At 53.5% G+C, this 23,961-nt stretch overlaps 1 protein-coding gene across 1 annotated transcript in view; it reads left to right on the top strand.

Moving 5' to 3' along the window:
• LOC116575916 (sushi domain-containing protein 4-like) overlaps positions 1-23,961 on the top strand; it is a 65,089-nt gene that overhangs the window by 22,102 nt on the left and 19,026 nt on the right. The window contains exons 2-4 of the mRNA XM_032317547.1: positions 13,047-13,259; positions 18,465-18,638; positions 21,970-22,158. Of these exons, the coding sequence (XP_032173438.1) occupies positions 13,047-13,259; positions 18,465-18,638; positions 21,970-22,158 (576 nt within the window). The remainder of the gene's footprint in view (positions 1-13,046; positions 13,260-18,464; positions 18,639-21,969; positions 22,159-23,961) is intronic.

Consider the following 23,961-nt stretch of genomic DNA (forward strand, 5'->3'; position numbering starts at 1 on the left):
GTCTCCTTTCTTCCCCAGCTAACTCCACTGACAGCATATTTATAACACAGTTTCAGAAATTTAGTAATTCGGATAGGATGTAACGGTTCATTCTCGATGTCGGCCAGACAGCACTTTTATCCCCGGCATCCATCTGTTTCGCTCTCGCGATCTCCCAGTGCCTGCCCCGCCTGCGGCTATCGATTTTCAGCGTGCAGGACCCCATCCCGGAATGAGACCTGTCAACCAGGCCCATGGCATCTCAGTGCCCGTGGCCAGGGGACGCTCCCTATAAACCTGCGGAGGCCCGGGGAGCTGAGTCAGCACCACTCCCCCAGTGGGGAGATGATTTAGGGATACCACTAGAGGGAGGTATGTGGTCTGCAGGCACCTGGGTAGATTTACTACCCGCCAACACAGAGCCTGTCCTCGTATGTGCTGCCTCGGGAGAGCCCATTTCACTCTGTCCATCTCTGAGACAGTGACTTTGCCAAGATCCCCTTGGGCCAGCTCTTACCCACCCCAGTCCGATACTCCCTTCCCACCAGGGTTCGTTAAAACATAACGTGGGCTTCTTGATTATAAGCGTTCATCATAGAGAATTTGGAAAACACAGAAATGCATAAAGAAGACTATAAAAGTTGCTCATCAGTCCTGAATCCCAAATAACACAGGTCCTATTGGGGCATCTGTCTTTCTCTTCTACACACACGTGTGCTTTTTGTATGTTAAAAACAAGGATCATGGTGTGTATGCTATTTTGTGGTTTTTTAAATTAACTATGCAGGGAATTGTCTCATAATCACCCACATTTAATGATCAGAAGATCTTGAGAGCCTTGCGTGGTGTGAACGGATCACTAGCGACGATGGAGGTTTGGGGGCCTGCTGTGTGGGGGCTCCTGGGGAAGTGCTGTGGGGCCGACAGGCATGTGAGGGTTCCTGGGAGGAGGGTGATAGGGAGCACACTGGCTTGCTGTAGCGAGGCGGGAGCATCACAGCTGGCCAGCCGTGCTGAAGGAACAGTTGCGGGGTGCCGCGGAGGTCGGATCTGAATTGCTGCCCTCCCCATTTGCAGAACGGCACCAACCCAGGGCCTGCCTGCCCCCGGAGATGGGGGAGCCTTGCAGGACCCCAGGACTCCCTGAAGTAGAACACAGCCTTTTCCTGCCTGTACCCGAGAATGTTCCCCTCCATCTCTCCACCACCGGGCCCCGAGGGAGGCCCTCCCCTCCCTTTCAGGCACTCCTGGTGCTGGAGCTCTTGTGTGGATGGGTTTAGAACTTGGCGGTCAGACGTTGGGGGTGTGATGAGAAAGATCACATGGGGAACCCCAATTTCCTGTGTTTCATGAAGGACAAATAAGATCAGAAAAGCCTGCCTGTCAAAGATCTGTTGGGCTCAGACGCAAACACCAGTTATTGGTTGGGTACCTCTTGTGCTCGGGGATGCCTTTCACCTGAGTCTGGTGTATCTTGGAGTAGCTGCCATGGGGGTCGACTCCTTCTCACTTGCGCCAGACGTCTGTACTGGGGATGAGGCTCTGCGGGGAGACAGAGGGCCCAGATGTGGCAGATTCCTGCATTTATCTAGATTAAATGTGACATCCTCAGAGCCAGTCACTGCCTGGCTGGGGTGCTCCTTCCACAGTCCTTCCATGGTCCTTGGGCCAGGCAGCCACCTGGGGTTCCCGTGGTGCTGGCAGGGAGAACCCTGGGTTGTCCATCCTTAGCGGCTGCCACGTTGCCTTCTGGGGTTGCCCAGGCCCGTGTCGTAGGCCTGGCTCCTCCTGGAGGGCTCAGGCTGCGTCCCCCAAAGCTGATCATGATGCCAGGCCTGCTTCCCTGGCCCCTACATGCCCCTGTTCCCCTGTCTGTCCCTGGGACAGAGGCAGCTGGTGAAGGGTAGGCAGAGGCAGCATAGGGCAAGGTGCAAAAGGAAGGAGTGGTCCACACGCGGGTGTGGGGACCTGTGGGACGGTGAGGGCGTGTGTACCCTGCCACCTCCTTGTTTTCGTTTTACCTCTCAGCCCTGTTGACCTGTGGCAGGAGGCTGTTTAAGGCCGGCCTTGCCCTCCATGCTTGGAGGTGGCTGATGGAGGGACAGAGCATCAGAAGGGTCATGTGCCTGCATCTTACAGTCAGAAAAGAATGACAGAGTGGCAGACTATGCGAGTTTGTTGGAATGAATCATGTTGTCACCCTAACCCAGAGGACAGCCTTCTATTCAACGCCCTGACCCCTGTGTGTGTTGTTGGAGGTCAGTTTTGGCAGTGGCCGGAGGTACAGATTCATTGGTCAGGGTGCCCATTGTTGGGGGTGCCGCACCGTGGCCTCCCCGATCAGATGCAGACCTGGGCCCCCTCATTCAGAGCTGCGTGAGTCTGCACACTCCGTTAAACTTTTTGGTCTCCGATTTCTCAGCTATAAAATGAGGGAAATTATTTTGGGTGAATTTTAAGATTCCTTCCAGCAAGAACATTCTGTAAATTGTGTGTAGTTAAAAAGCTTCAGCTGATACATACATACATATTATTTTGTAGTTTTCAAAATATTTTTTAAAGATTTTATTTATCAGAGAGAGAGCACGCACACGCAGGAGCACAGGGAAGGGCAGGCAGAGGGAGAGCCAGGCTCCCCGTGGAGCAGGGAGCCTGACGTGGGACTCAATCCCAGGACCCTAGGATCATGACCTGAGCCCAAGGCAGACATTTATCCGACTGACCCACCCAGGCGCCCCCCCCCACCCCCTGCCATTTTCAACTTACTAATCAGCTTTGTAATTTATCCACGTGTTTGTGGGATGCCGTCAGCTAATAACCCCGAGGTTTATGTCAATGATGAGGTGTGAGTGCCCCATCTCCGGTAGATAGACGAGGCCCTCGGGTTATTCTGATGGGTGGTTTTCTATAGGAAGGCTTGTTCTGTTTCTCCATGTTGGGATGCAGTCTGGAGTAATTCTGTCGTGTTGGTCGCACATTTATGGAGCAGTATTGAAACTGGAGTGGAAAGCGTGTTAGGCATTAGCACTGTTATCGGTTTTATAGGAGCTGAAACCGAGTGAGAGGGTTTTGGAATAATTGGGTAATCCACGCGAATTAAATCAAGAGGGGGAAAATATCAGTTTTGGCATCAGATGGAGAGAGCGACGACTTCCACATCTGTGGTCTTTATGCATTTTAATCAAGTCTAAATTATGCTATTAAGATTTACTTTTGCTGCATTTACTTAGATGCTGTGACACAGCTGACTTTGTATTCATCTCTGGATACTTCTCGAAACGGGGAAGCATTCTCACGGTTTCCAGGGGAAGAGTTGCTTCCCTGCGGAGTGCCGGGTGTGGGCTGGGGCCTGGCAGGCGCCATGTCCCCAGGCCACAGGGGCTTCGGGCGGTGGGTGTGCACACCATGTGGCGGGTGTGACTCTTCTGTGATCAGCAGCGCACCATGCTGGGACACAGAAGCAGCTCCATGGTCACGCGCCTGGTCTGGCTTTTTGGCCTTGTGGCTGTGTTCCCCAGGGGGATCCTGCTTTTTCAGTGAAGTCTCTTTAGCTTAATAAATAGTAGCAGTGATCAGTGTTCCTTTATTCCATATGTTTGTTAAATATGTAAAGGGAGGCCGTGTTGAACTGTGGCACGATGATATGCCATATTCACAGACAAAATTAACTTAGACGGCTTTGATTGCCTTTGTTGCATTTTTTATCTTGTATCAGAAAATCTGTCCCAAACCCATTCTTGACTCAAGTGCTTTCTGTTTGTTCTGTTTGGTTTCCATCTGACTCGCTGGTCCCCAGGAGCATGCCCATCGTTGTGCCCAGGCCGGGGAGCCTGACTGCCATCTCGTGCTGCCCACCGCCCTCTGCTCCAAGTCTGGCTCATGAGATACAGAAGGCCAACTGCAGGGCTTTGTGTGACTCTCTTGACTTTCCTGAGGATGGCATTCTGGGAGTATTTGTTGTCCTTCTGACGCTCGACAGCCAAAATTTGCAGACATCTCTAGGGCATGTTCAGAAAAGAGCCCGAATATTTTTGGAAATGAAGGTGGTTCTAGGAAATCTGGCGATTGCCCTTTGTGAAGTGAGATGTTTTTGTTCTTGAGGGAACTGGTTGAATATTAATGACGTTAACATATTAGTGACGTTATCTATGCTTGTTGTGAACTTACCGTGTGCTGGTTGTCATGCTACTTATATCTGTCAGTAGCTCTAGAAGCAGAGCTGTGACGCAGAGAGGTGAAGTAACTTACCCGAGAGCACACAGCTAGAAGAATGGCTGGGTCAGGCTACAGAGCGCACAGCCTCCCTCCACAACCTGGAGTGTCTATGTTATTTAAGGAAATTTATGTGTGCATATAGAATGACAGGGTAGGGTATGTTTAAAGCAGGGTCTTTCAAACCTTTTTTGCCTGTGAACTGTGGAAACAAATCTAGTTTCCACTGCAGATTAACAACTAATAAAACCATACGAAAGAGTTCTCCCCCTTACTGTGTGGAATGTACTCTGATTTTTTTCTCTTTACTTTGTTTCCCAGAAGTGCCTGTTGTGACCCTTAAAATCTATTTTGTGACTTTCTGTGAGTCTATGACCTGCAGATCAGAAACTCTAGTCAGTCCTTGATGTAAGTTCACTTTCCAGGGTCGGTGGGGGGTGGCGGGCTCACATGGTTTGTTGAGTGAATGCCTGTCGGCAGCTTTCCCCCAGTGCCTGGCACTGGATGTTGACCCAGTGAGTGTGTATATAGGTTATAATAACCCCTCCTCTCCTCCTTCCCTTTTCCTTTTAAAAACAAAGAGCTGAAATTTCGGCCAAACATGGGTATCATCTGGACTGGAAGACAGAAGGTCAAGAACCACTTAATAATGATTTTGTTGCGGAAATATGGGTTATAAGTGAATTTTTATAAAGCAAATTCCATTTTCACATTGATTTTAATTATAATTTTAACAGTGTTAAATTATTAATTTGCTGTTTTTCCTGCATTCCAACTCCTGTGAGGGTCTTCTGTGGCCCACCTGACTTCTCCTGGCAAGGTGGTAGGCCCAGGGTGGGCTCAGCTCCCCAGACCACAGTAGCCCGGGGCCACCTAGCTCGGTCCTTCCAACACTCCGTGGAAGATGTCTGTCATCAGCGGCCGGGGGGGGGGGGGGATCCCTCCAAGTGTCCGAGGCTGACCCTGCCGAGGATGGGCCTCCCAAATGTGTAGATGGTGTTTGGTTGGCTCTGTACAGCTTGTGTGCACAACAAGTAGGTGGCTGGAAACTTCTGGCAAGTGCGTGGTTCCGGGTTCCCTGACCACCATCTGTGTAGGGCATTGCGCTTGAGAAGTTTGGTGTTGAGGGTTGATTTATTTGCTGGTTAGGTTTTGCCTGACGTCATTTCCTCAGCATTGTCTCTGTGGCTCTTGTCATTGGTAATGCCTTGTTTTAGACACACCCCCAGCTCTGGTGGCTTCTGGAGTAAGGCAGGCTCTCCATACCCACCTGCATTGGAATAATCAGTAAAGGCCACGTGGAGATGGGATTTCTGTGGCAGAGGGAAGCCCAAGGGGGCGTCTGTGGTGGTACGGAGGTGGTTGGAGGCATCCCTTGCCCGCAGGCCCTGAGGACCTGCCTAGTGGCTTCATGTTGGTGCTTATAGCTCCACAAGCCAGGTGCCTAAGTTTCCAGGGTCTTTAAACTTAAAAAGGGCGTTCCTAGGGTCTTCCCCTGACATGACGGGAGGAAGGGCTCCTCCCTGGCTGAGACACAGCCATGTCGCACTCATTAGCATCTCAGAGACTTTGTCCCCCTCCCTGGTGAGGAGAAGAAGCAGAAACTGTGCAGGAGGAGCCAGGTGTGTTCGGATCCGCCAGACGGAAGCCGTCGTGTTGCTTGGAGGGACTCTCTGGTTTACGCATGGTCACTGGGCTGCCCTGCCTTTACTCCGGGCCACCGAGGGCGGGAGTCCGGCGCTTTGCCTGGCTGCTTCTGGGTCAGGAGCTGCTCCCTGGGCCCCAAGCCACGACCTCTCCTGAGGCTCTCACTGCCCAGGTCGTCCATACTGTACTGTTGTCAGTGGGGGCTCCATGGCCGGCTTCCCCAAGTTGGCATGTGTCAGGTCACGCAAAAGGTTCCCCAGCCCCATCTCCCTGAGACGGTGCACCAGGAGGTGTCAGGGTGGGGGAACCACGAGGATTCTTTTCTGTGTGGTGATGAACCCTTCCCCACAGCTGTTTGTTCAGTCCTTTCTGAACAGGTATGGAGACACCAAAGCGTTGACAAATTGTCCTTTCCCTTGAAGCGCTTGCAAAGTCGTGACGATGTGAGCCCCCGCTGCATGAAAGGCCTGCTGGGGCAGCAGTGGGAGTGGCTGTGAGCCCCAGGCCAGATGGCCCCAGTGACCGGACTGGCCCCCCCACCCCAGCGTCCTCTCCAGGGTGCGGCAGGGCTCAGACCCCGGCCTGTCGGTGGTCCCATGCCCACCAGGGGGGCAGACTGTGAGTGTGGGGGCCTCCGGAATCTGGCTCAGATGTGCCGACATGTGAGCTTCACCTTGGCAGGAATGCCCTTTTCTTACCCGCCCCAGGACCCTCTCCCCAAGTCAGTGCATACAAAATCAATTTCTCTGTCTCTATTCTGTTCCTTCCTCCAAAGACTCACCCAGCAGTTTACAGAGAAATGGAAACCACCCCGACTTCTAAATTGATTTGGCTGCATTTGATACAGTCTTCCTTCCTCGAATATGACTTTTCAGTTATAATAAGCCCAAAGATTTCTTTTCACACCGCTTTTATTTTTATGGTTCTTTCCAGCGACTCTTATGTTGCTCACAGTAAAACGGTCTGGTGGGTTTCAACAGACTCCGAAGTCCCCAGACCTGAGGGCTCAAACCCTCATAATGAGCCTCAGGTTGGGACGCCATTCTCTGGGGTGAAGAACCCACATTCCTGTCACTGCCCCTGCTTTTAGTCGGAAGGAAAGGGAAAGAGGAGATCTCGCCTTCTGCCCCGAAGCCAAACCCAAATTACATTCCTAACTCTGACCTCTCGGACGGTCACAGATGCCAGGGTCTAGGAGGGTGTCCCAGGCTCGGATTCTGGGATGGGCTTGCAGACCCAGGCACCCAGCGCTGCCCCACCCTGCAGGCTGCTTCCCGGGACTTGGGTCCAGAGAGAAATAGTGTCTCCTGGGGTGTGGGGACGGCTGGCATTCATGTCTTTGCCTCTTTAAAGTGCCTGTGTATCTTTAGGAAGACTGCATGTGTCTGGGCTCTCCAGAGAACACAGGGCCAAGGAGGAGCACTAGCTCCTTCTCTCGCACACATGCACACATGCACACACGCACACGCACACACCCAGGGACCGGCTGACCCAGGGATGCAGGATGGGAAGTCCAAGTTCCGCTTGGTGAGCCGGAGGCCCAGGAGGGCTGCTGATGTGCGCTCCAGCCTGTGTCTGAGTCTGAAGGCAGGAGGACTGATGTGTCAGCCCGAGTATGCAGACAGAGAGAAAGAAGTCTTTCTTACTCAATCTTCTATTCAGGTCACAAGATTAGATGAGGCCCACCCGCGTCAGGGAGGGCAGTCTGCTTTACTCAGTCTACTGACTCCAGTGGTGATCTCATCCGGAAGCACCCCGCAGACACACCGAGAATACTGTGGGACCAAATGTCTGGGTACCCCAGGCCCAGTTAAGTTGACATATGTGAAATGTCTCTTGTACATACGTGTTGTGTTCTGGATTGAATTTAGGAGGAACTGTTAGGGGATACTCTCTCCGGGACTTACTAAAATGGGATCTTCCCTTTTCCTTCCATGTCCCCCAAAAGAAACATTAGAAATCATCCTGTGAACTCTGTTTCCTTCCTAAGATGTGGCTGCTGGATTGTAAAGCAGAATTTGGAGCCCAGGTGGGCAGGTTCCCAGAGCCAGACCCTCTGAGCAGGCCAACTACCCCCGCATGGGTGTGCGTCTGGTGGATGGATCCCCATGTTACAGGAAATGCCAGAGAAGCCTGTGGAGACGTGGCTGAGGTTGGGGACTGACACTGACCCTCCAGGGTACTTTGAAGAGTGGCATATGGAGCTCTGGCAAGACATGGAAGATGGTGGTCTTGCTAGATGGGATGAGGTGTCCAGAGTGAACTGAGGGCTCTTCTTACACCATCCCTCTTTCTTTCTTTCTTTCTTTGACAGACAGAGATCACAAGTAGGCAGAGAGGCAGGCAGAGAGAGAGGGGGAAGCAGGCTCTCTGCGGAGCAGAGAGCCCGATTTGGGGCTCAGTCCCAGGACTCTGGGATCATGACCCGAGCTGAAGGCAGAGGCTTTAATCCACTGAGCCACAAAGGTGCCGCACCACCCTACTTTCTGACAGCTGTCTCTTCACTCCTGTCTGTGGCTGGGCCTGGCCAGTGGCATCTTGAGTCTCGGACTGTCTGGATGCAGAGATACAGAAGCTAACTGTGGTCCCTCGTAGGCAGGGGAGGGGGGCAGGGAAGGAATAAGTAAGGAGAGCACAGAGCTGGGTCCCTGAGGAAATTCTTCTGTCCTCACAGCATAGTTGTTCCTATTTATAGTGAGAACAGGAGTCATTCTGATGGATCCAGGGCTAGCACCCACAGAGGCTCAGCACTCACCTGAGAGGGTTATCTCTCCTCTCTTGGAGAATGGCTCTCTGCCTGGGGCAGGGGGTGTGACAAGCTGAGGGTTTGTGCCTGTGATTGATGATCACTGTGGCTCATTTGTTAGTGGGTGTGACTGCCCAAAGAGTGTGTGTTTGAGAGAGAAACACATGACTCAGTCCAGTCCCAACCCAGACCCACCTCTGGCCCTATGTTGCAGAGGGCGGAGGAGGGGGCGTTCTGTGCAGGTATGGATGGGAAGAAGGTTGTAAAAAAATTAAGGAATTCAGTCCACTCAGGGTGGAAGAAGGGAGGGGGTAAGAAGGTGTAGGAGAAAGCCTGTCTGTGCTAGGGGAGAGCACTTAGTGCCTCCCTCATCTGTGAAATCCATCCGTCCACCATCCATCCATCCATCCATCCACCCACCATCCATCTATCCCCCAGCCGTCCATCTACCCACCTACCCATCCATTCACCCTCCATCATCCCCCATCCACCCATCCGTCATTGATCCGTCCATCCATCCATTCACCCACCCACCAACCCGCCCGTCCATCATCCCCCCATCCACCATCTGTCTGTCTTCTCACCCACCCTACTCATCCGTCTACCATCCTCCATCCATCCATCCATCCCCTCATCCCCCCCACCCATCCATCCACCTACCCGTCCATCCATCCTCCACCGTCCCCTCATCCAACATCCTCCATCCATTCATCCACCCATCCATCTATCCATGCATCCACCCTCCTCCCACCCGCCCACCCACCCATCCATCCTCCAGCCATGCTCCACCCATCCATCCACCCATCCATCCTCCCTCCCTCCCGCTATCCTTCCCTCCTTCCCTCTCACCCTCCCTCTCTCTGTCCTGCATTAGCAGCGCCTGTGGCACGCTGGAAGTGAAGGATAAGACATGGTTCTCCAACCCCAGGAGTTCACAGCCCAGTGGCAGAGGCTGTGAGGCAGAGCACAACACTGCCAGTGTGAAGGGTGCTCTAGGAGAGCTGGGCACAGGTGCCTTGATGGGAAGAGAGGCTCCTGGTCATACTTTGCAGAGGGAGGGATGGCTCCCGGGGAGGTACCCATGAGCTAGTCCCAGAGGGTGCATACACCATGGGGACCACCCTTTCCTCAGTGGGGGTTCTGAAAAACCCTTTCTTGTCTTAGTGGAAGTCAAGGCCCTCCTATAGGGCTGGGTCCTCTCTCCACCACACACCTGCTTCCCCATCTGCTACTCATTTGCAGTCTTTCTTTCTCCCTGCTGTGTGGACATGGGTTCAGATCTCTTTCACTCTCAATTTTTAATATGGTAACAGGAAAGTCCCTCCCTTGGCCCTAATGTAGGGATGGCTTGTGCCCTGTGATCTTCTGTCCCCATGCATCACTATGAATGGGCAGTGCACATTTGCTGCAGCCTCCCCCTGACACATGGGGAGGCAGGCTCCCCCAGGCCAGTCCAGCCCTGTAGCTGTCCCGGATCCTTCCTCTGCAGCCAGCGGCTGCATATTGCACCTTTGCCCAGCCGCCTGCCCTGGTGGCTGAGACGCCTCCCCTTGCCTCTGGAGCCTTGCTCAGGCCATCTTGTGTTCTCATGCCCCTAGTGCCCGCTTCTGTCTGAGGCATGTGTCATCCTCTCTGTGTTTGTTCCCAGGAGGCTGTCCAGCTGTGCCTTCAGCTGCCACCTTTGTGCATTCATGCAGCTCAGGACATCATGGCTTCAACTTGGCTCTCCAGCTGGTCTCCCCCACCTGGCCTCGGTGTCCTGAGGTCTTAGACTCATCGTATCCACCTGCTACACTGGGACTGGTCCCCAGGCCGGTCTTCACCACGTCCCCTCTCTCTGTGTGCAGGCTCAGCGCCCACACCTGGCAGCTTTCCTCGACGCCTCTCTTAACCCCTTCCCCTCCCCTCAGCCGCTGTCCCTTTGGTATCTGAATTCATGCATCTGGGTCCTTAGTATCTCCTGCAGCCTTGAGACTCCACATACCTCAACTACTGGCCCTCTCAGGAGCCAGACTGGCTGCTCAGAGCTGTTTGGAGAGCTTTCCAGGAGGACAGCCCTTCCCGCACCCACCCAGAGAGTGCCTAGTCTGTGGGTCTGCCTTTCACAAACCATCTTGCAGATCCTGGTGCAGCTGGGGTCCGGGAGGCATTTCTGATGGTCTTTCTGCCTCCTGAGGGCTCAGTGCAAGTCCGTCCACTGCCTGGGTGTGAAGGGGCTGAGATACCGATCTGCTCTCAGTCATGCCTTTGTTCAAGTCTCAGTCTCTGGGGTTAATATCCAAAGTATACGAAGAACTCACACAACACCCAAAGAATAAATAATACAGTCAAGATATGGGCAGAAAACATGAACAGACATTTCTCCAAGGAAGACGTCCAAATGGTCAACACACACATGAAAAAATTTTCAACATCGCTCAGCATCAGGGAAGTACAAATCAAAACCACAGAGAGAGAGTACCTCACACCAGACAGAATGCCTAAAATTAACAAGTCAGGAAACGACAGATGTTGGCAAGGATGCAGAGAAAGGGGATCCCTCCTGCATTGTTGGTGGGAATGCAAGCTGGTGTAGGCATTCTGGAAAACAGTATGGAGGTTCCTTAAGATGTTAAAAATAGAGCTATCTGATGATCCAGCAATTGTGCTACTAGGTATTTACCTAAAGCAAATGACAACGCTAATTCAAAAAGATAACTTGCACCCCGATGTTCATGGCAGCATTATCTACAGTAGCCAGGGTATGGAAGCAAGGCAAGTGTCCACTGATGGGTGAATGGATAATGAAGGTGTGGTATATACAGAGCAGAATATTACTCAGCCATCAATTCTGGAATGAAATCTTGTCATTTGCAAGGACATGGATGGAGCTAAGGGGGTATTATGTTAAGTGACATAGTCAATCCGAGAAGAAATACTTTATGATTTTGTGGTATCTCAAACGCAAAACAAGAGGAGAAGCAGAGCCCTGAGTACAGAGAACAGACTGGTGGTCGTGGAGGGGAGGGAAGAGCGGGATGGACAATGGGGAGAGGGACGTCCGGTTTCCAGGAATGGGATGAATAAGTCCCAGGAGGGAACGGCACAGCACGGGAACACAGTCAGTGCTGTTGCCACAGTGAAGTGAGGTGGTGATAAGATGGCAGCCATGCTCATGTGACCGCAGTGTAACGCACACACTTGTTGCACCACTGTGTTGTGTGCCTGACACTAACATCACAGCTTGTGTCCCCTGCACCTAAAACAACCAAAACAGCACAATAGTCTCCACTCCTTCAAATCTCTGCTGCCTGCATCAAGTCCCAGCCCTGGGCCCACATGCGGCGGTCAGGGTCCGTCTCCAGCTCCCCCTTCGTTGTCCCTGGGGCTCCTGCTAGAAGGGTTCTGCCCGGCCTGGCAGAGCCGTCCCTTATCCTGGGATTGAGCTCCACCGTCCGCACTCCACTGGTCCCCGCAGGACCGTCCTCCCTCTGGCTGGCTCCCTGGGGGCCTCAGCCCTCCCCTGCTCCCTGCATGTATCCCAGCCCCCTGGGGCTACCCTAAGGGTGTCAGACTCTGGGGGCTGACGTTGACCAGGCCCCGCGGAGGGGGCACCTACACTCTGCTGCAAACTGAAGACATGAAGCCAGCCATATTCCTGCTCTCCACCCCCAGCAGTGCTGATCCCGGCCCCTCCTTGGGTCATCTGTGGACCTCAGGACGCCCAGCCTGCTCTGTGGATCCACGTTGCTTCCACATAGCCCAGCTTTCGAGGGTCACCCCTTCCCATGTGGGGTGACTGTGGAGTCTGTGGGAGTCTGTGGGCCTTTGCTCCTCCCTGGGACATGCGTGGGGGTGACGTGGGGCAGTGGCGGATTCTGAGGGTCACAAAGATGAACAGGTGACTCGTCCTTGGAGGGCTCCCAGCTCAGCACCCGTGGCGGTTGAGCTCTAGTTGGAGCACAGAATGGGTGGCTGGGAGGTTAGGAAGGTACCCAGATCCTCGGGAAGTCCGGATGAGGCCTGGCGGGTGGGGCCAGGGTGAGGGCCGGGGAGGAGACGAGTGTTGGTGGCTCAGGCCTGTCCTGTGAGAATGCCAGCCCTGCCAGTCCTACATCCTTGGTTCTGTCCCTGAAATGTCGTCTGGCCTGCTGGGTGGCTCAGAGTCCATGCCTCCTCCCCGACCCTCCCGCCTCACCCCCCTGCAGCGTCTTGCACAGCGTCGTTCCCTGTGTGGCTTCCTTCTCCCCTGCTCCTCCCCGAGCCTCCATGAAGGGCTGTGGTCGGCCGGGGGCTGGAGGACGCTCCGGGCGCTGTTCTAAGCAAGAAGCCAGTGTGGCACACAGCAGAATGCGGACATTCTGGGCTGACTGGACTGGCTAAGTGTTCACGGTGTGTGACAGTGTCCGTCACGGATGCAGGAAGGCTCCCAGCCTCGGAAGCACATATTTAGAGGCTCCTTTTCTTCTCTCTGTCAATGTAGGGTTCGATGACCTTCCGGTGTGTGCTGACCCAGGAGTTCCTGAGAACGGCTTCAGGACACCCGGTGGAGGGCTTTTCCTTGAAAGGTCTGTCACCCAGTTTCACTGCCAAGATGGGTTCACGCTCCAGGGCCCTACAAAGAGGCTGTGTGTGAGACATCTCAATGGAACCCTCGGCTGGATCCCCAGTGATAAGCCCTTCTGTGCACAAGAAGGTAAAGTGCCCCCCTCGTCCGTGGAGGCTGCTCGTGGTGCTGTGGGGACCAGCCGCGCCAGCCCAGGGGCCCACCCCACATGCTGGCGGGAGAGCATTGTGGCCAGGCCGGGGGCAAAGGAGGCTCGGTGTCACAAGTCACCGTGTCCCTCCTCTACCGCAATGACGACCCAGGTCCTGGTTTCTGTCGAGGCAGGAGAGCAGCTCAGGTCACACCAGGGGTGCTCACTGCTGCGTCCCTAGCCAGCTGCGCACTCCCAGCCCCGGTGCCTGAGAAAGCAGAGTACGTGCTGCTCAGACTTGCCCGTGGAGGCAGGGACGTGTGGTACTCGGGAGATCCACTCAGTCACTGTCGCGTCTGTTCCAGGCGGGGTTTGATAGGGAGACAGGGCGGCACAGTGGGCATTTGTTTCCAGCAGTTACCCTATGGTCTCTCGTCATGGCGAGGTATCTGCCTACCTCTGGCAAGCGTGGCGGTGTCTGCTCTGTGTGGTTCATGCTGCGTGGGTGTGTGTGAGTCTAGAACACTGCTCAGAGGTTACCTGGCGGCGGGCAGGGGGCTGACTGTCTCCTCGGCAGGTTGGGCTGACGCAGGAGAGGCAGTGCCGGTGCGGGCAAGGGCTCCGTCTCTCTGCCCACCACCCCTGACCGTGGGTGTGGACGGAGCTTTCCTGACCTTGACAGCTCACTGTTTCTCGGACTTAGCAAAGACCATGTTTATGGAAGTCTTCGAAGCACCGAACTCGACTGTCACAGCATAGGCAAAGGCTTCCCCAAGCTGAGAGCATGCGTGGTCTCTGCTTTTATTTTCAAGGTCTTTTTTAAAAGAGTCAAAATGAAAACAAAGAACTAAAGTGAACTAAATCACACAGAGAAGGACAGGTGTGTGTGTGACAGGTGGAATCTCAACAACAAAACAAATGAACAAGTCAGAGAAGCGTTGGAACGAACATGGGAGTGGTGGCTGAGCAGGGCTGAGAGAGCTCCAGCTGTGAGGTGGGTCGCAGGAAGGAACATGAGCCCGGGAGTACTGTCTGAGGTACTGTGACCACGGTGTGTGGGGACAGACGGGGACACCCCTGGCGGCACTGTCGGAAGTTCTGAAATATGGAATCACCGTGGTTATGCCTAAAAGCAAGAGGACATGGTTGGTCAAGTATACTTTAATTAACAGTGGTCAGCGTCACCATTCAGAACGGGTGCTGTGGGCCTCGGATGGATGCTGTGTAGGGAAGGTGGCTCTCTGTGTTGCAGGTAGGAGTCTGTGTCACGTGATACAGACGCTTCTCTATATTTATTGAGACAGGCGTGTGGTTTTTCCTCTTTAACTTTGCAGCCTTGCAGGTTACACAAGCTTTCTCTTGAAAATCAAAACAAATTTGGAAAAGGATTTTAGAAATAAATGAATATTTTCTGCTATGCGCAGCCCATGCAGGCTGTGGTTTCCATAAGGTTTCAGTAATGGAAAGTTTATTTGGTTTTGTAGATCGACTTCCCTGATAAATCCTTTGGCCCAAGATACTCAGCATTTAAAACCCAGACAGGCTCAGGAACATATCAGGAATAGTAGAACACGCAGGCTCCCGAGAATATTGCCTAGAGACAAAGGCCTTCTATTGTTTTATCATCCTGGGAAACAGAGAGCTTATCTAAAAGACAACCTCTTGCCAGTCCTGTCCTAACTACCTAATGAAGTATGCCCCAACTTATAAGGCCTTCATCTCCCCTTGCTCACTGTGTCTCAGACACATGGACCCTCCTGTGTCTGTGTGTTTAAAAGATTTTATTTATTATTTATATGTCAGAGAGAGAGCGTGCAGGAGCAGAGGGAGAATTAGACACTGTACTGAGCCAGGAGCCCGATGCGGGACTTGATCCCAGGACCCTGGGACTGAGCCAGCCAGGTGTCCCCCTCCTGTGTGTTTTTCAGGACACTCGTGTTCTCCTGGCTTTTGCACTTACTCTCCCTCTGCCTGAAGCTGCCTTCTCCCAGACCTGCTCGATAAGGCCACCTTGCCATGTGGCCCTGCATCATAAACATTATCTCCTCAGGGTGCCTATCCCATGCACCCAGATGCCAGGGGCCCCTGGTAGGTCCCTGTGACCTCAGCACCTGTTCCTCCTCATGCGAGCGGCAATCACTGCATGTTAGTCTCTACCTCGCAGATTTACTAACTTGTTAGCGGCCTTCTCCATGCAGCGAGGGTATGATTCCTAACTCTCCGTGCCCAGCGCTTGCGGCTGGGTGCTCAGCGAGTCACCAGTGGACGGATGGATGGTTGGATGGATGAATACCGGGCGTTATAAATGCAGGGGTAAACAAAATCCAACAGCATCCTTTACAGCGAGGCTTCCAGCACCTTTCCTGTGTGGATATGAATGCTGTGTCTCCAGGGTGGATTACGTGGTTACGTTCCTGGAAACACTTTTTAGGGAGAATGGGTGTCAGAGTTGGCACTAGAAGGAATCAGATTCATGTTCACATATAACTGGCATTTAAAAAGGCCAGTAAATATTGGTCGTGGTATGTATTCTTAGAACTTTGCCTTTTCTGCTCCTTAGGACTCTGCTCTGTGCTAACTAATGTCATTGAATAATTTGTTCTTAGGTATAACTGTGTAATATCACCTTAATATCCCCTCTTTGACTTGTTTCTATTAAATCCCCTATTACACGAGCAGGACTCAGATGCAGCGATGCAGTGGTCTGGGGAGAAAGGATGTCTCAAAGTGGAAGCTTTGCACCCTCTCAGTTGTATCCCCAAAGTGCCCGTTTGTGTCTGCCTGTGTCGGGTTTGATCACATCCCCACTCCTGCCAGAGTCAGTTACCGATGGAGCTTTATCTGTCATCCTTGGTAACGGCATTTTTGGAGTGGCTTTTAAACATTCTTGCGGCTGACGGGATGCACTCATACTGTAGGAAATTTCTCTTATTTCTGTTTGAAACGTCAGAACTGATGAAGATTATATGTATTCGTTTTTGGGCACTAAAGATCCTGGCTTATCTGTTTCCATAGACATGAAGTGCATAGTCACGTCCGGCTAAGGATGGCCTGGCTGGGCCAGGCTCGTCTTCCAATCTCCCCTCCTCTGGTTGGGGGGTCAGGCGCCAGACGCCAAGGGTAGGATCGTAGCTCAGCTTTGGGGGGCCGACTTCTGTGAAGCTACAGCTGGTCTGTTTTGTTCTGTCCTTTATCTGGGCCACAGCCCTCCTGGCCTCCTGGCCATAGCTCCGGTGCCTGCTCCCAGCTCCCTGGTCAGTGCGAGTCTCTGTTCCATAGCAGCCAGTCCCCATGGTGACTCCATCATGAGCAGAACTTGGGAGGCCGTAGTGCCCTGGGATCCTTGGGCCATGTGCCCCGTGGCGGCCCCCAGCTCCTGGCTGTGGACAGAGGCATCTGGTCAGGAGTTCAGGGCACTCTGTGTGAGTGACTGCTGCTTCTGCTCAGCCAGCGACCACACACTCACGGGCCGCAGTGTCCCTTCTGTCCACTGGCTTACTCACTGATGCTGGCTGCCTGCTAAGGACCTGGGTCAGCTCCCGGAGAAGTCGGAAGCCAGTCAGGGGAACGGTGGCTTTGTCGCGTAAATCAGCACCATGGGGTCAGTTGGCAGCTGGGGTTTTACAGAGGGACGCCTGGATAAAGGTGTTTTTATTTGCTCTGAGTAATGCCTGCGTTAGCACTACTGAGAAACGTGATTCCCCGTTTCCATTAAGAAGGCAGCAGTGGTGCCAAGTTGTCACTTGCCTTGTGACTCCAGTCAGGATCCTTCTGGCATTGACTTTGGGGGAATTTGTCTATTCTGGTAGAAGAATTATTGGTTAAACGTGAGAGGTTGGAAACCCCTTTCCACAGTTTGAAGCTCAAAAATGAGAGGTCGAACTAGAACCACAACAGTTTTCCATCAAGGACGCTTCCTGCTGAAATTTGCAGACAGAGGGTTGATGGGGTTGTCCCGGGGCTCCATGGCCGCACTTCCTCGACATTTCTTTGCCAGCCACGTGCGGAGTCCCGGAGTGCCAAGGGCATGTGGGAGAATGCAGGGGTGCAGTCCCTGTTCTCCAGCTAATCTGGAGATGAAGGCAGATGCCACACCCAAGCTTTGACTTTGAATGACCCCGGGAAGAGGTCATTCTGTTTTCTAGAGTCTGTTGTCAGATTCTTCATTGGTCCCTGTAAACCCAGCCCCAACCCTACATCAGAACTCCTGGGATGTGCTTTTTAAACCCACCTGTATTCCCGGCCATGGGCTGCTTGGGTCCCTTCCCTCCGCAGCCTCAGGACTCCTGGGCTCAGGCCTCAGAGCCAACAGTTCATGGTCAAGTCTCCCACCATTCCAACCGTATGGTTGATTCAGAAGGCTTTCGGGAGTGGCTGAGAAACCCAGTCTTACAGCATTGAGATACTCTTGGAGAAAGTTTCTGTGATTGTCGAAATGCTGTTCTTGGATTTTGCTTCATTTTTAAAACTTGCGAAGCTTGGAGCGCAACCCCTCTGTACGCCTCCGGGGATGGCTGCACGAGGATATGCGGGGACACACGCGGAATTGGGAGGAGACCGTGTTCGAAGTGGAGGGTTATAATTTATCCACTGTATTTTATCTCTTAATCACCTTCTGTGTGGACTTCCTGTTCCTGCGCCCCTGATGCTGGGCTACAGACCCTTTCCGAGTCTGTATTCTGCTCCCACCTGCTTCCAGGAAGCAGGTCACCTACCTGTGGGGGCCTGTGTGGTGTTGGCGGTTGCATGTTCTTCCATGTATTACCCGCGTGGAGCAGATCCGGTAGAAGGGAGGTGCCGGCAGGTGTGGCCCCAGCTTGTCCCCCACTGTTCTGCAAGGCCTTTTTTTCCTTCTGCCAAGGCTTTTCTTCTGCCCCAAGGCAGAGGCGGTGGGCTGGGTGGGACCACCTAGCGGGTCATTGTGAGCCCCCAGCTCTGTCCTTCCTCTCTTATTTCCAAAATCGCCTGAGGCTCCACTGCGAGGTGTGAAGGGTTCCAGGCTGGAGGTGAAGCTCCTTTCATGGCTGGATTGGGACATCTTGTCCTCAGTCCCCTCCAGACCAGGGGCTAGCAGTCCGTGTGCGAGGGCCTTTTATCACAGGGAAGCCTGAGGCCAGGTCCGAAAAGAAGAGCTTTGTGCCAAGCTGGGAAGCACAACAGGCTGAAATTTAAAAAAATAACGTGTCCTTTTTACACCTTTGCAGATTGCCGTATCCCTCAAATCGACGATGCTGAGATTCATAACAGGACATACAGACACGGAGACAAGCTGATCGTCACCTGTCACGAGGGATTCAAGATCCGCTACCCTGATCTGTACAACATGGTTTCTCTGTGCCGTGATGACGGGACGTGGGACAACCTGCCGCTCTGTCAAGGTAGGGGCGCGGGCTGGGAGCACGTGCGCGTCTCTCCACTGGGACGTGGAGGGAAGCAGGGCCCACCGGCTCTGGCCTTGGCATCCGCACACCCTCCCTGCGGTCCCCACCAGCCCCTCGTGCCCACCGTGAGAGCCCAGACCAGAAGAGCCCTTGTTCTTGAGCATGTTGACTTCTCCTTCACACCGAGAACCAAAAGTCTTTTAAGAAATAGGCATTTTGTAACCAGGCTGTGAGCACGATGATGAACTATGGCATTTTTAATGAAAACAGCAGAACGTTTATACTTATTTCAGTGGTGGTGAGGGTAGATTAAAGGCGCATCTTTACAGAGGCTATTTTTTCTTAACGTTATCCATTTTTATAATGCATGAGGAGCAGAAAAATAATCAAATTCAGATTTTATCCAAACTACACAGTAAATAAGAATCCTCTTGCCTTTTTAACATTTGCCTGGGCCAACATGGAGGACCCTGTTTGTGAAAATAAGTCCTCGCGTGCACATTAATTCTGATTTTATTTTCTTGACATGTGACTTGAAAGCCAGTGCATAATTCATTCTTCGGGGAGGAGGCTTGTTTGCGCCAGAGCCTTGGCTTGTTCCGGTCGAGACGAATGCTAGCGCTGGGCTCTAGGTCATGGCTGGCAGGCTCTGATATTACTCTGCGTGCCCCGGGGTCGGAAATGAATTATTTCCTTCTGTGAGGGCTTAAGAGTCATACATGGCCCTTTGCAGAAACAAAGGCTCTGGATCGGAAGGACCAAGGGCGGCCAGGCCACCCCTTTGTGAGCTTCTCTGCTCAAACTCCCTGTGCCACGTGGCCTGCACAGATGACATTTCCAGGGATACATGTGCTCTGGGGGCACTTCTCGGGAGGCTGTGGAGAGTTGTCGCGTGATCTGAGGTTGGGCTGAATATTCACGTGAACATTACCAACCACTGGTCCCTTTCCTTCCCGGGGCCAAGAACGCTCCCTCGGATGCCAGCCCCCTCTGCCTTCATGAATCCCGCATCCCCCACTGTCCCCTGTTCTCCTGCCCTTTCTAGAGGTTTCTTCCTCTTAGGTCTTGCAAATTCCGTGCACCTATTTACGAGTTCTTTTGGTCCCTATTATTTCTTAAGAAATGCCCGAGGGTGGCATCCTCATCAGGGGCTCAGGTGTGGCCTCCTGCTCTGCTCTGTCCACCACCCTGCGCTTGCATCTCAGAGCGTCGCCCAGAGCCGGCTGGCTGCTCTTGGAAGGTGCCCTTCCCCGGATAGCACCGTCACCCACACCACCCTCCCTCAGGGCATGTCCCCTGGTCTGTGCCCTGACCTCATCTCCATGCAGAGGCAGGTAGGGGCCTGGCTGCCCAAGCAGTGACTGCCCAACATGGCATGGGCGTGAGGGGTCTGGCGGCATTAGATGGCCTGACACCTCGGAGCGCCAGGGGGAGCCTGACTGGCCCTTAGCATGACGTCTCGTCCTGTGGCTTTTCTTTGCACTTCCAGATCCGGGGGAGAGAGCCTGACAAGCCGGCTCGCCATTGCCTGGAAGTGTAAATAGAGGTTGCACCAAGCTATTGTGTCAAAGCCTGGTGTCTGCTGCCATGCTTGGGATGGGCTGTCCCCAGCCAAGGAGCATGTCTCTCTTTCCCTGGTTTACTACTGCAGTTACAACCCCTTCTGGCTTCTTTTGGGGCAGGCAAGCAGGCGAGCATGTTCCAAGGCCATGTTTTCCTTGGGAACTTTGTGTTTTGGAGAGCAGTGTCCAGACGCACCTGCTGTTCACTGTGGGTCTGTCCGTTTTATATTCAGGGGACTCCAGCTTCTCTGTGGGAGTGGCCAGGAATGACACTCCTTCTTGGGAGGAGCCGCAGGCACTGTCCCTTGTGCCAGCTCATTTGAACAGCACTTAGGGACTCTGATACGGTCAGTTGTTCATGTTGACGTGCTTGTCTTACTTTTCTCAGTCACGGATTCTGTTTATTCCTGAGTCCCAATCTCCCCCTCCTCCCCGACACTTCACTTTTCCTGTGAACACAGTTCATGTTCAGCTCAACGGGTAAATCCTTCCAGGCCGTGGAGAAAGGATGTGGCCACGTGTCTCAGATGTGGCCTGGGTGGTAGTAGGCCCGTGGATCTCTGTGGCACGGGACACTGTCGGCCCAAAGGGAGCATTTCCCTAAGTTCTGCATGCCAGGGCTGCCCTGGCCTCTCTGGTCTCACGCCGAAACATAGATCCCACGTACCAGCTCACTGACCAGGGCAGTCGGCGGAGCATGAAGCCGTTCGAGGCTCAGAATGTCAAAGCAAGCCAGCTCGGGAGCAGAGCTCAGACATCCGCTGCCATGGGCATGCTGTGATCCGTGCTCGGCGACTGGAAGGGAGAGTCGGGATTTCCATTATACGTTATTTACTTCACACACAATTAGTTCTCCGCGGGAAGAGCCCCAGCTCTGCAGAGTCATTATTTCCTCTAGTGAGACCACTGACACCGACAGGAAATGCCAGGATCGCAGTGGGGGCCACACAGAACGGGATTCTGTGCCACTGGGAATGTTCCCCAGGCACAGGTTTCAACACGGAAAAGCAGCTTCCGTTTGGCAGAAGCAGAAGTGTGGGAACACAGACAGCATGGAGAATTCTGGGTGTGCTGTGGGGGCTTGCGACACCCAGCCCCATGCCTGCCGTGCATGTCCTTGGGCTCTGCGCAGACCCAGACCAGGAGCTCCTTGGGAGGGGGCCCAGTGGGGTGTGTTCTGAGATACCCTTTTTCTGGGCAGTTCTCAAGGCTGAGAACCATGTCATGTGCACCTAAAATGCAAATTGATCTTCACGTGGCATCACACGGGGTCCGCAGGCCCCTGCCTCACAGTCCAAGCAGGGGAAGGGGGTTTTTGCTGCCACCTCCTCAGACCCCCCCAGGTGTCCCCATTGTTGAAACAGTTGGGGTGTATGTTTGCTGCACAGCACCTCAGTGCTTCTCACCCCCAAGAGCATGTTAGCATCACCTGGGGAGATTTTAAAAATTCGGGGTGCCCTGGCTGTGCATAGACCTAGGGCTCGCAGCCAGGATTGTGTTGCTTAAAGGTTCCCGGATGATTCTGAGGTGTGTCTGGGGCTCCCTGATCCCAGCTGTACCCCCCTCACTTCCTCCCTCTTCCCCTGGGCCTCTCTGTGTGGTTTGCAAGCATGACGCCAAATTCTGCGACATGAATCGAACAGGAAAGTGGTTACGGGCGTCTGGCTGAAGAGCCCTTGGAGGCGGGCAGGGGGCCAGGGTTTTGCGGGTCTCGTTGGTGCAGAGGGGACCAAGTGCGACCGTCCCTCCTCTTTTCCTCGCCACAGGCTGCCTGAGACCTCTTGCCTCTTCCAATGGCTACGCGAACATCTCCGAGTTGCAGACCTCCTTCCCCGTGGGGACGGTCATCTCCTACCACTGCTTCCCTGGGTACAAGTTGGAGGGGGCCGAGCACCTCGAGTGCCTACACAGCCTCATCTGGTCGACCAGCCCACCCCGGTGCCTTGCTCTGGAAGGTAATGTGTCCACTCTTCGGGAGGGCGACTCACAGTTATAGCGGGTGCTCCTGCGGGAGGTGACGAGCTGGGAACCCTGGTCAGCGCAACTCCCGTTCCTTGAGTGCACACGGCCCTGAGCTGGGCCGTGAGGCTGGTCATCCCCCAAGAGGCAGGACCTACAGCTAGTCGTAAAACGGGCTTCCCCCGTCTGAGGCTTAAGGGCATGAAAGAGAGGCGCTTCAGGCATCAGAGGTTAAACCGTAAAATATTGCCAAGTTAAGTGAAATGTCCTAAAAAATTAATTTTCTTTGCACGAAATGAAAACAGACTGTATTATGGCGTCGTTCATTTTTCCCTTGCTTTATTGTGTGTCCCTGCTTCTCCCTGTTCCCGTGCATTTTATGGCTTGGCTTGAGCCGTGGCTGGCACACGCTGGGAAGCCTGGAGCTGAGGGCTCCTTTCTTCCTGTTCTCCTCGAATGTGTGTCATTACCCTGAGCAGTGGTTCGCAGTAGTGAGGGGACAGGGCATCCAGGGACAGCAGCAGGTCGGGGTCTGAGGGGTTTCCTGCTAGCGAAGGTGGGCATACTGGTTCAGCTCTCAGTTTCATGTGGGTCTTGAAATTATGACTAAAGTACACACACTGATTTGCGTGTGGGCCTCTGAGCACAGCGTGCAGGACGGGTCTACGAGGGGGAAGAGGAAAACAAAAGCAGGCTCCAGTTAGGAGGCCCCTGGAGCTTTTCCTGGAAACAAGACACGATCACATGACGTTGTTTCAAGGGTGCGCATGCAGCAGGGAACACGCCGCTGGACCATGGGTTGTGTGGAGTGCTGACAGCCAAAAGAGGCCAGGGGGGCGTCCTAAAGCAGTGCTGGGGGAAGGGCAAGTGGGGGCCCCTGGGACAGCAGCAGGCATGCCCTCGTGAGTCCGGCCCCCACCCGTCCCAGGTCCCTGGGGTTGGGCCTCCAGTGCATGTGGCAGGTAAGACACGGTATGCCTGGTAAAAGCTGAATTTCAGATAAATGACAAATCATTTCTTAATTTGAGCGTGCTCTCAATATTGCATGGGACTTAACTCATTTGTTAAATTCTCAATTCAAACATAACTGAGCACCCAGTACTTTCACCTGTTAACTCTGGGGACCCTCACCTGCAGGGATGGGGTGTCCCCCGTGTCCAGAAGTGCAGGCAGGTAGAGGTGAGCCTGGGCCATAAGGAAAGGGGCTCCTGTGGGCCTGGGGGTGTCTCGCTGCTCAGAAAGCCAGAACTAGATTGGGTGGATGGAGTCATGGTTATGATTCTATCAGGCCGAGATGCCTGTTTCAAGATCTTGACAAGTTTGGTTTAAATGTTTTTCAATCGGTTACCTTCCGATAAGCTTCATTTTGAAACTTTGAGAGCTGTTTCTGTGGAGTCTGGAGGATCTGAAGGGAGCAAATGAAACAGACCCTAGTGTTAGTAGCTGGTAGCTAAGGTTGGAACACAGAACTGGAGCGCAGCCCCATCCTCCGCCAGCAAGGGCTATGGCCAGGGTGACCACTGCCACAAAGGCCACAGTGGCCTTTCCTCTGAGGTTTCGGTGTGTGTGCGCGTGCATGTATGGCTGCGTGCATCTGTGTGTGTGTACACGTGCACATGTACATGTGTATGTATGCCATGTGTGTGTGTTGAATAATCTTCGCATGTCTGCTCTCCCTGTAAAGTATCTGGTGGAAGCACTCGTGGGACCTTGAACTGCTCACTGGGCAAAGATGCCAAAACTGGGGTTCAGAACCAAGAGGCACAGCGCCGACTGAAGGCTTTTTGTGTTTCGAGACT

Source organism: Mustela erminea, chromosome 17, assembly GCF_009829155.1.
Source record: "Mustela erminea isolate mMusErm1 chromosome 17, mMusErm1.Pri, whole genome shotgun sequence".
Classification (NCBI taxonomy): Eukaryota; Metazoa; Chordata; class Mammalia; order Carnivora; family Mustelidae; genus Mustela; species Mustela erminea.